Source organism: Saccopteryx bilineata, chromosome 1, assembly GCF_036850765.1.
Source record: "Saccopteryx bilineata isolate mSacBil1 chromosome 1, mSacBil1_pri_phased_curated, whole genome shotgun sequence".
NCBI classification, from domain to species: Eukaryota; Metazoa; Chordata; class Mammalia; order Chiroptera; family Emballonuridae; genus Saccopteryx; species Saccopteryx bilineata.
The window spans coordinates 161929550-161942277 of NC_089490.1; the positions used below are offsets into that span (position 1 = coordinate 161929550).

The window sequence follows — 12728 nt, forward strand, 5'->3', positions numbered from 1 at the left end:
TGAAAAATAATTTCCTAAGGATACAGACACGTAGTGGGTACTACTCAGCTGTCTGAATCACATTAGCGGCTATAATCAACTATAAGAGTTATAAACCTATCCTATCAGACTAGAAATCAGAGACCTCAAAGAACTTCAGTTTGTTCATCAAGAGGCCCCAGTGATCTAAGAATACCATTCTTCTACTTTCAATAAGCGAGAACAGCCAAGTCCCAAAGTAAAGTAATTAGTGAGAAGAATCTCCTGATCATTACTACAAGAGAAGTCTGATGTAGCAAAAGTGCACGTATCTTGTCATCAGTGAGATCTGGCTTTCAAAGCCTGCCTCCATCAGTTACCAATGACTTAGATTACTTAATCTCTCTAACGCCATTTCTTCATCTGTGTAATGGACATGATAATTTAAATGAGACAATAAAATTGTAAAAACAGAATTTTCATTATTTCCTTTCCTCCTCAGTGATTCCTACATGCCTCTTCCACTCTCCTAACACTTCTAGCCCTTAACCTCAGTTTATTGCTGTTTCATACAGGGGACGCATGAGGCATAAACTTTAATTCTGTTCCTCCAAAAGTAACATGAAGCTTAAACTCTTGTCTAATGACACCCACTGAAAATACATCAGTGCCTAGATTCATACAGTAACTTCTTCAGGACAGATTTTTCCCCCCTCAGGTCCAGTAGAGCAAATGGCTCTCAAACTTTAGAGAAGGTAAGACTCACTAGAGAGCTTGTTTAAAATACAATCTCATCTCCCACCAATTATTTCATAATTGATTTAAGCAAGGATTCTCAATGGTCACTAAAACTATTAGGTAAAAGGTTATTAGGAAACAGGAAAGGGACATCTTGTCAAAGTTTTACCCCACAAGTTACCTACTGATTGCAAATAGAAAAAGGTACCTTCATAGAGAAATCTGGCAGAGCCTTAACCATGAGATAAACTTAATATCGCTAATAGTAGGATGAATCTGGTACCATGCCTACTGTTGATGTAAATATGAAGTATAATATAAAGCAGTACTTTTGACTAAAATATATAGCCTGAATATAATCAAGACCCTAGATGTAACTTACAATTTACCTAGAACACAGAGGGCAGTCAACAAATGTGGGGGACAATTAGGCAATCCAAAACATGGAACATAGAAAAGAGCTGGCCTAGAATCTGCAAAGGTCCATGTCCTGACCTGAAGGAAATAATAAAAGAGGATTCTTCTAGAGTTAAAGAAACATAAAGGCAATGCATGAATTTTAAAACAGATTAAATCTGTTTGCTAGAGGGTCAAACTATAAAAGATGTTGGGGATAACTGGGCAAATTGTAATGCGAAGCAACTATTAGATGATTTTATAGAATTATGGGATTATTGTTAATTTTCTTAGATGGGGTAATGATAGTGTGGCTTTGTAGAATTACTCTACTTATTTTAAGTGAAGTATGGAGAGATACAACCTCATGATACATGTTAAATACACACACAGATAAAACTATCCATGTTAATTACTGAATCCAGATGTTCAATATATACTACTCTTTCTACTTCTCTGTATGCTTAAATGTTTCCACAACAAAAACTGCAGAAATACACATTCCCTGGCCCCAAATCCCAGGGCTCTGATTCCTTACACCTGCAGTAAACCCGTAAATCTGCATTTTAACAAGACCCAGGCCTACGCTAACATAGACGGTCCTCTGATCACCCTGAGCAACATGGCTGAAGAGGAAGAGTGGAGTGTGTCTGCTATCTGGAAGGGCCTGGTTCTTAACTCCCGCCTGCGTGATTTTATTGGCACACTGCCCAAAGTATGGACTTGGTGTCTTTCTTACCTCTGCCATCTTTCTTCATGTTTCTAGTATATTTAAGATGGAATGAAAAGGAGACATAATGGTGAAAAAGAGAAAAAAAATTTCATGTACCTATGGTTCTTTGAGAGCATCCAGCCAGGGTTATTGGCAATCATCAACTCTACCTCCCTTGTAAGTGAAGAAAACTGTTCTAGTTACCTTTCATGAACTGAGTATTCAAATATCTTCCTAGAAATAAGTGATGGCCTTACAATCTATGCTCTAAAAATTGACTACCAAGATAAAACATAAAAAGCTTCCTCAAATTTAAAAAGAAAAAAAATGTTGCTCTCAAAACAAGTTATTTTAAAAACCACCTGTCTTGATACTTCAGGGGGAAAATGATATACAGAGTGGGGCAAAAGTAGGCTTACAGTTTTATATACTTTTGAATAAAATAATTAAAAAATAAATAATACAAGAATAAATCCAGTGTTTTAAATAAAAGTACCTACACCTTAATCTAAGAAAAAAAACAAGAAAATTCACTTAGAATTATTTCCTAGAACAGCTCACAATTAACACTGAAGTTATTTTTTTTTTATTTACTAAAACTAACTTTTCAAAGTCAGAGAATACATCTCAAACAATAAACTGCAGTAGGTGATTTTGAGGTTCTTCTCCAATAAAAAAAAAAATCTTGGTAAACAATTCAGAAAAACCTCCAAAATGTGTAACTTAGATATATGCATTGCTTTAGCTTAATCTAAGAGTAAAAAGGTTAAAACACAAAACTAAAAAAAAAAAGCAATTTAAAATACTCTGATTTTAGCTTAAATGGCAAATTCACAAAATTTACTAATAAACCAGCAAAACAAGTTTCTCAAGAAGTCTACTACTAATTTTAACAATAACAAGAGACATATAAAATGCCTCTACAAAAAAAATAATAATAAAATAAAATGCCTCTACAGGCAAAGTGACTAAAGTCAATGAGAATTTCTTTAGTAATTTAAAATAACATGATAGGACTTCAAAGCAGTTTATACATTTTAAAAATATTTAATTGTTCAAACTAGAATCTGAAATTCCTTCTTTAAAACTTCAGAGCACTAATACTAATACCACAGTAGACTCTTCAAAATTGAAGGGATCTTAAAGATCACTTTAACTCCTATTTGATAAAAATATGAGGAAACTGAGACCAGAGATATTTTTGTAACTTATAGAATAATAAATTTATTTCTCAACTCAAATGTTTCCTTTATACCATGAAATGCCCTGAGTCTTTTTTTTTTTTTAATATCTCCAATAGTGGTGAATAGGAGAATGTCTACAGGTAACAGTCAAAAGTCACTGAACTTTCTAAATGAGACTATATTTTCATAATTTATTTTTAAATTTTTTTTAACTCTTTCAGAGCCAAATAAGAAATCCAGAATTTCTGAATAGAAGAAAGTAAGAAAACAAAATATCCTCAGGAGACAACTAAAGTTTTTGCCACAATCTTGTTTGCAGAGAGCCCCTGGTGAAAATAGCAACATTTAAAGACACTATTTATTTATTTCATTTTGTAACCCACAGAATCCTTTGAACAGTCCAGAATTTACCTCTTAAGAAAGCTTAACCAATTGACTCTATGGATAAATTTTGAAGAATCAAAGCAAATGATCTTAAAAGAACTGAACTGCTCCTGATTTCTGGCATGTGCCTATTAGATTTCTGGACTGCTAGATTTCTGTAAGACAGATTCTGAGGTTTTGTTTCTATATCATTCTGGAAATAACTATCCTTCATCACTAGTTGCAATTTTACTCAAAGTATGCCATTTTTTCATCACCTTCCCTTAAAAATTCACCACAAATGTCCATTTTCTTACTGTTTTTGTTCATTCAAAATAAATAATCTTAAGCCCTGGTCGAATAGCTCGGCTGGTTAGAGCATCATCCTTAAGTGCAAAGGGTGCTGGTTTGATACCCAGTCAGGGCACATGCAGGAACAGATCAATGTTCCTATCTCTTCCCCTCTCTCTCTTCTTCCTATAAAATCAATATATAAAAACTGAAATATCTTCAGAGATGTTCTCTTCATAGCCACTCTACTTTGGAACTAATTCCTTATCTAAATTTAACTCACAGCTAATCATGTTCTATAATTTTTCAGGTGGGTAAGGGGGATAACTAGATGAGACTTTGTTATTATATTTGTCCCCTTTTTCCTTGATGGTATCAAAGGGCCTTGCCCATTGTAATAACAAAATTATCCTACACTTTCTTCTAGAGTTTTTACAGTTGAATATTTTATTGCATCTTTCACTCTTTTAGAATTTTTGTTTATGTGGAGATCAACGTATCCCCTCAACTGAGTAGTCAATTCCGTCAATATCATTTGTTAATCTTTTTTTTCTATTCACTGATTAGAAATACCAACTTTACTGTCTAAATTTCCACAAAACTGTCAATTTTTTACACTTTTTTTCTACTTCACTACCTATTTGCTTAATTCCTCTGCCAGCAACACATTGTTCAAATTGGTAACATTTTATATACTGGTAGCACATCCATGTTCTGATAAAGTAAGTCTCAATATTTTTCTTCTTCAAGATTTTTTTTTGACTACTCAAACACATTTGCTTTTCTCAAGTAAATTTTTCTTAAATTTCTGCTCAAAAAATCCCATTGAGTTTCCTTTGAAACAGAATTCCATTAAATTTATAGATACAATAAAAAAAAACAATGATATCCTTACAATACTGAGATTCCCACCCACACAAACACACAAATACATATAAATAATCTTTTAATGTGACTATAACTAGTATCCTGGACCCACATGAATGAGTTTCTTAAATCACAAAATCTTAGCACTCGAGGGGCATCACAAACAGATCACTTAGTCCGACACCTCTTGTTATCCCAGCTATGTTTACCTCAAGCCTATTCAAGAGAATCATTTCAAAATTAAAATAAATATACCTTTTACATTCAACATAATCATAAAACTACTACTGAATCACATAAAAGGCAGAAGAGTGGGCTACATTTACTGAAGACTGCTTTGAATTTAGGAATTCTTTTAGAGTATGATGCATACTTGGGCTCAAAGAAAAACACACTAAGTATCATAAGCACACACACTGGAGACAACTCCAAGTGCTTTTAGACACTCATGTTTCCAAGGTAAAGTCACTTTTTTATGGTGCTGTCCAGAAACCAAACTTCACAGTACCAAACCATTCCATCCCCAATTGTTCCATCATATTTATTAAGAACATAAATCCAATAACAATCTTCAAATTAAACATAGCTGCCCATTTGACCACCTGTGGAGCTTCTAAAATTAAGATTAGGTCCCGTCCTGGGATTCTTTAGCGGGTCCAACAAACAGTACTAGAGCATTTCTTTCTTTCTGTTCTTTTTTTAAAGCTGTAGTAGATTCTATTTTCAGCCAGAGTTAAGAACCGCTATTCTAAAATATTCGACAAGAACAAAGCCCTATAATATATCAAGTATTCCTACGTGGAAATGGGTGTGGGAGTAATTTAAAAAGCATCTTTACCTCTTGACCAGCCTAGCCACACTTGCTGATTATAAAGAGAGCTGTACCAAAGTCCTGAAACAAACAAAAATGCTAAAAACAAAGCTTTAGACTGTTCACAGATTGATGATGCCATTTTAACATTTGAAATACCTTTTTTTTCCCTTGAAGGTAACCCTCTACCCATGTCACTTCCTAAGAGAAAGAAAAGCTGACATTCACTTTAAAAATTTCAAATACAATTAAGTAAATTCCTCTTTAACTTTGTAAAATAGAAGGGTAAAAGCACACTCATAAAAAATTTAAATAAAACAAGACATTAGTGATTTGGCTGTGACATCATAACATTACATGAAATTTCAGTTAAAGAACTGTTGCTTCTAGACTGCAGAGAGCTGCCAACACACTTAAGCACCAACTAAAGGTAGCACAAAAGCAAAGAAAGGTCAATATGTTGAAGGAAAAACTTAAATACAACAATGCAATATGCAAACTAAACCAAAATGTTCCTAAGGTCTAACCCTTCAAGAAAATTACCTCACTTTCTATTAACAACACATTGTACAGAATTAGAGCCCTCGGTGGCTCATATTCCTGGTATGAGTGACTCTCATATACTTGTCACCCTTAGGAAAAATGCCTGAAAAATAGAGCACATACAGCTACGCAAGAAGGAAGTTCCATGTTAAGTTATTAGTAAGGATAAAGGATGCATTAAAATAGACCTTAATCACAGTAGTGCTGTGCAAAAGGCGGTTCATGCAACCAAATCACCCTACAGACAGACTACTCTTTCATATCATTTGGTTCAGCCAAAAAAATTTTATTACATTCTGTAAAGTCATTTGGTGAAAGAGATTTCCAGTATTTTCCATCCTGAAAGGCAATATTCATAGAAGCCTGCACCTTACTATAAAGAGAAACTAAAATTTCTTAAATAAGCACTGTGCCTTGTCCAAACAGGAGTCAAATCATTTTATATTATTAAAAAATATATATGATAGGAGACAGGTACTCATGGCATAATGAAATAGATTTTGACAATGTACAACTTCACCAACATCTGTTCTTAGAAATGTAGCCCAAATCAATGATATAATTTCTAGACCTTAATTTCACATGATCATGTAAAATAACAAAATTTAAGTAACAAATATGAATAAGAGAACAATTGTAACCCCAAAAGATCTGCAGTAAAAACTGAGATGGTGTATGTTTATACACACGAACAAGTAATTTGCCAACATTTTAAAACAAGAAAATAAAAACCTTCCTCCAAAGCTTTTACATGTGAATAATTTTATGCAAGCCACATGCCTAGCAGGTATTAAAGAGCAGATCCTGGTCCTGAAATATTTCAAGCAACACCAGCTTACTAGAAAAAAATTAAAATTAAAAAAAAATCCTTCCTCAATAAATATTTCTTTTGCAGTACTGCTATGTTGGAATAAATAACAGCTGAATTGGCATGTCTTTTAGTACATCATACTCTTAAAATTTAATGAAATATTTATTTAGACATATATTCTAATCTTGAAAAAGATTAAAACAATTCAGACATAATTGAAGCACGTGCATCTTTTTAAATATATATATATAGACCACTGTAGACCCTGAAAATTCAATGAAGGTCTGGGAAAATAATGCACTACCACCTTTTAAACAACTATGAAAGCTAAATTTACACTTAAAATGTACTCGTCAGTGTTCCAAAATCTGTATTTCTACTTTGCCCAAGTACAATTAAGATTAAGGTCGGTTGAAGGAAAAGTATTTTGCCTCAAAATTTTTTGAAACTAAACTCCAATTTCATTATGTCCCAAAAGCTTACTTACTAATAAATAGCTAGAATGGATTGCATTAGAAACAATTCTCTTAGGAATTTTAACCTGACACCAAGCTTTTGATTGTCCACACTTAGGAGTCTAAGACTTGGAGGAAAGATAAGTGACTTAGGCTTGTCAGTAGAATCCTCGCTTTAAATTTTACTAGTATTTCAAAATCTTTCTCTTCCCCACAGTTTCTGTCCCTCTCCCGAAGCCTTATTGCTTTATATCTCATCAACCTTCAAGAAATCAAAAAAGTATCCCCAATATAAAACACACTTTGATTCAGTATAGATTTGGGTGATTGGAGGTGTTTTAGGTTTAGATTTCAAATTCAAAACACTTCAAAATTTGACTTGACCCCAAGCTATGCTCAAAATAGCTAAAAGTTAGTCAACCATCCTTTTTTTTTTCTATTTTATTCCCCTCTCTTCTTATAAACTTATCAACAGAAAACAAATTATCTGCAGACAAATATAGCTAGAGAAAAGCTTGACTGGTTCAATCTAGGAACACCAGTAAACAACCCTGGGTGGACCAGGAAAACCAAGAACCACTCACAGGTCCCCTATTCAGAATCTGCATGAAAATTCTGCAGGACAAAGTTCTTACATTCATCTTCAAGATTTCATTAACTCAATCCCATGCTTCCGCTTTCTGAAACATATTTATTTAAAATTCTGAATAGAGATCTGCACAAACCACTCAAAAGACATGAACTGTAGCTCAGTTAACTAAAATACTGAGCACCTATAATCTCCTACTAGTTGGAGGAGTCTGGGCAATCCAGGCAAAATGTCTTCTTACGGAGAAGTAATGTACCTCTGTGTAATTCGTGTAATTCACCTTTAGTAAGATTTTTTTCTCTCACAAATGCTCTTACCTACAACTCACTGTTCACAGAATACACTCAAGCTGATTTAAGTTTGAGGGCACAGATTTACCAAGGTTTTAATAGGATAATTTCCTCAATTTAGCCATTTAAGGCTGGTGACAAAAAGAACATCTGCAAGTGGTGTTTGAGGGATTCACTTGGCACACGAGAAATTTACAAAAACGGAAAGGGCCACCGGGCCAAGCTTAGGGCTTCTGTAAACACAAATCACCTACACACTGGCCTGGCTACCTAAACCAAGGTTCCATCTGAGAAGGTGTCTAGGTGGCTGACTGATTTTCTGAAGGTGAGAATTAAAAACAAATGCTTACACTGATCACATACCATACATTTTTACCTGTCACTAAGAAAAGGGCACGTCTAATCCAGCAAAAAGTCATTTTTCTTCAAGGAAGGCAGCGGTTTAGAGTCATTTACAGGGGACGGGATTGCAGGAAGGGGGGAGGGAGGAGGGGGCGTGGAAATAAAGGAGTGCTAAATAAGAGAGGCAGCGAGGGTGTTTGCACTGGGCCCCACACAGGCCACTGCGGAGAGGAGATGGGGTGGAGGGGGAGAGGGGAAGATGTCTCACTAGGGGAAAAAACCGAGTGCAAACCGATTGGAAGAAGGAAGGTTCCCCCACTCCCGCCCCAGGAGAAGAGCTGAAGTGCAGATCAAAAGCTTTAGCGACTGGTTATCTTGAGATACAGGGGAAATGGACAACGGGAAAACAGAGGTCTACGGAGATGCAGGAGAGGGGAAGGATGAGGCAGGGTCTCGGATAGGTGCGAACCAAGGATGAAGACAAACACCGGGGCTTGGGCATCCCTGGGCCAAAAGGCGTGGCCAAGGATTCAAATCAAAAGATGGTCTTATTGAGACTCCAGGGAAGTGCGCGGCAAAACCCTCCTTCAAGACCCCGGGCCGGGGCCGTCAGAGGGACCCACCTGCGAGGCACCTCGAGGGCGGAACGAGCCTTGTAGGGCTACGGCCTCGCCTGCGGGACCCTCCGCAGGGCGGCTGGCCAGACCCCCACCCCCATCCCCGCAGTGCTCTTACCTCCACACCTGCCCCATCTGCAGCAGGTGGATGACCGACTGCCAGATCCACACGGAGAGGCGGCACAGGCGCTGCGCCCCCGGAGTGGCCGAGCCCACAGCGCCCGGGACGCCGCGGGCCGCGCCGTGGCCATAGCCGGCCCCCATCATGGGGGGACCCCGGCTGCTGAGCCCCTCCACGGCGCCCAGCCCGCCGCCCGTGTAGTCCTGCACGAACCAGCGGAAGCTCAGGCTCTGCACCAGCAGCGACGGCACCAGCACGAAGAAGAGGGTCAGCCCGAAGTAGCCGTAGTCCCCCTTGCGGTAGTAGTCGAGGGCCAGCCACAGGTCGGTGCCCACGTCCCCGAAGAAGACCAGCAGCGCCAGCACGATCCACAGGCAGTCGAGCCACGGCCGCTCCACCTGCGGCGGCGGAGGCTGCGGCCGCGCGGCCGAGGGCGTCGGGGGGTGGCGGTCGGCGCCGGCGGCCGAGGGCGGTTGCAGCGGCTGGTCCCCCCCGTCGGCGGCGGCGGCGCTGCGGCGCGGCTTCTTGCCCAGGAGGGAGCGCAGGCAGGCGGAGCGGCAGCCCCAATAGCACGAGGAGGTGTTGCAGCAGTGGCAGATGTGCAGCGAGCTGCTCTCGCCGGGCTCGCTGCCGTCTCCGCCGCCGCCGCCGCAGCCGCCTCCCCCGGGCTCCCCGTCCTCCTCGCCGCCGCTGCCCACTGCCTCGTCCAGGTTGTGCAGCTGGGCGAAGCCCACCCCCACGCCACCGCCATCGGATTTCGCCGCCATCTTGACTCTCTTCCCAGCTCCGGAGGTTGGGGGGGAGGGACGGGGAGGGGGGGGAAGAAGGCAGGGAACGGGGAGGGGGGGAAACGAATGGAGAGGAAGGGGGGCGGGGAGGAAGCGGGGGAGCAAACGAACAGGGGGGAGTGGGCCAGGGAACCCCCTCCGCTTCCGGGTAGTTGGCGTCACTTCCGGGCGAGCCCCCCAATCGCACGGCGCCCGCAGCTCCCCAGCCCTACCCTCCCGGCCAAGATGGCCGCCCTCCTATGCCTCAGCTGCTGGGCGGGGGGCCGGGGGGTTCTCCCCGCCAGGGCTCCCCTTCCCCTCTTCCGTTGACCCCGAAACCCATCAGGTTGACCCCTCGGCGTTTCTGAATCCTGCTGGGCCGAGTGAGGCGGTCCAAAGTGATCCCTGGAGGGGGCAGTGCCAGACGTTTTGGGGTCCCCTTCCTCAGCGTCGCAGCTCACAGCTTTCCTCCTGGAGAAACGCCCCCTAACACTCTCCCGGCTGCTGGCGGAGGGGCGGGACCTCTGAGGGAAGGGGCGGAGCTAGTGCAAAGCAGGTGATTACGTGTCACTTCCGGGAGATAGGATGACCTCATTGTGTAGTTAGACACCCCCCCCCATCAAAATGGCTGTGTCTCATCTCTTAGGCTGGTTTTTTTTTTCCCTCTTTACAAATACCTCTTACTCTTTTCTTGTTTGGAGGGTCTTTAGAAATTACATGTTAATTTACATACCCACACACAACTTACTGATTCTCACTGCTATTTAGATACCTTCCTCTTCTTTTACCTCTGTTGACCCCCTGATTTTTCTGTCACTGACAACTTTACCATCTTTTATAATAAAGTTTTCACAGTTCCCTTAAGAAAACTCCAGGCAAAATCCAGTTAAAAATCAGCCTGACTGCTTCTTGAATGATGGAGCAAAGATTGAATTGGCATATTGTGACCTTGAGTGTATCATTTTCACCATTGAAATGTAATTCTATCAACTTTTTTTTAAGTATACAATTTAAAAATTCTGTTACACTAATTTGGAAAATTCAGAAGTAACCCGGGGTTAAGCTGTATTGGTTACTTTTCTGGCTATTTGAATGTGTGAAGATGGCCTCTTAGAATTTTTTGGTGCAAAGGCTGTGTCAGTAAACATTGCTTTCAATGAGTGCAAATGTTATCAATGTGCTATATCATTAAAATAGGTGCAGGGTACACTACTTAATCTTAACAAATTACAAAAGTGAAGCAGCACTGAATGGATTTGAATTACAATAATCTTCCAGTTAAAGTATATTTAAAACCATATAGAGCAAGCTACTTAGTTACAGTTCTTACTGATTAGGTTAAAGGAATATTTTGAAGTTAAAAATAGAAAAAAAATTAAACACTGCACTTTTCTCATTGACCTCTCTAGATTTTGTACTGATTTTTCTGATTCTGCATACTTCTTCCTTCAATAAAACCTTCTAAAAATTCCAATAACTTTCTTTGAAATTCTGAGGACAAATTAGGTAATATTTTCCTGGACGGCACTGTGGTTCTGTGGAAGAAAGATGCCTTTTAAATTTTCAGTAATGTTATTTTGATGTATATGATATTTAACACAATAGCACTTGGTTAAGTTTTGGGGTTGGCGGGGTAAGACAAGGATTCCACATTTCAGAACAGAATTTTTCATGAGTATTATGCCAAGGCAAAACCTGTAAAAACTTTACAGAAAGTACCCCTAAAGAATTTTTATACCAGTCATTTATTTTAGGGGTAGGGGAAATAATTCCAAAATCTGCTTTTGGAAACAAGTCACATAGCTATATCCTTTTATTTCATACTATGACTTAAGCCTCTTCTTATTATGGTAGTCAAACTAATAACCAGCAGTTAAAGGTTACTATTTCTGCGTGTGGAAATGGCCCTGGTTGCAACAGAGCAACGCCCCAGATGGGCAGAGCATCGCCCCCTGGTGGGCATGATGGGTGGATCCCGGTCGGGCGCATGCGGGAGTCTGTCTGACTGCCTCCCTGTTTCCAACTTCAGAAAAATACAAAAAAAAAAAAAAAAAAAAAGCTTTATTAGAGATACCAAACTTATTACAGATACCAAATCTGAATGGTAGAATTTAAGTAACTGTATGTTGGCACTATGCAAACATTATAGCAACAACAGTAATAATTCTGTTTCTTTCTTTAATGAATCTGAATTAATAACACCTGAGAAAAATGGCATAAATGAACAGTAGGATCACCCAGGTTTGGATCCAAGTTCCACTATAATAATGGGAATGAAGTGAGCAAGAAAGTTAATTTCTTTAAATCTCAATATTCTACATTATATAATGGTGGAAGTACTAGAACTTTCTTTGAAGTTGTTGGGCGAATTAGAGATGGTCATCCATTCGAAGCTCTCAATGTGATGCCTGATAGACAGTAATAGAAAGTAAGTACTAAATGGCAACTGCCATTATTATTATTATTATTATTACTGTTGTTGCTATTATGTTTGCATAGTGCCAACATACAGTTACTTAAATTCTACCATTCAGATTTGGTATCTGTAATAAGTTTGGTATCTCTAATAAAGCTTTTTTTTTTTTTTTGTATTTTTCTGAAGTTGGAAACGGGGAGGCAGTCAGACAGACTCCCGCATGTGCCTGACTAGGATCCACCCAGCACGCCCACCAGGGGGTGATGCTCTGCCCATCTGGGGCCATTGCTCTGTTGCAACCAGGGCCATTCTAGTGCCTGAGGCAGAGGCCATAGAGCCATCCTCAGCGCTCCGGCCAACTTTGCTCCAATGGAGCCTTGGCTGCGGGAGGGGAAGAGAGAGACAGAGAGGAAGGAGAGGGGGAGGAGTGGAAAAACAGATGGGCACTTCTTCTGTA

General features: G+C 39.7%; 1 protein-coding gene across 1 annotated transcript in view; it reads right to left on the reverse strand.

Moving 5' to 3' along the window:
* XKR6 (XK related 6) overlaps positions 1–9920 on the reverse strand; it is a 260267-nt gene extending 250347 nt beyond the window's left edge. Inside the window, exon 1 of the mRNA XM_066278849.1 lies at positions 9086–9920. Coding sequence (XP_066134946.1) covers positions 9086–9855 — 770 coding nt within the window. The 5' untranslated portion in view covers positions 9856–9920. The remainder of the gene's footprint in view (positions 1–9085) is intronic.
* Positions 9921–12728: the final 2808 nt, after the last annotated feature.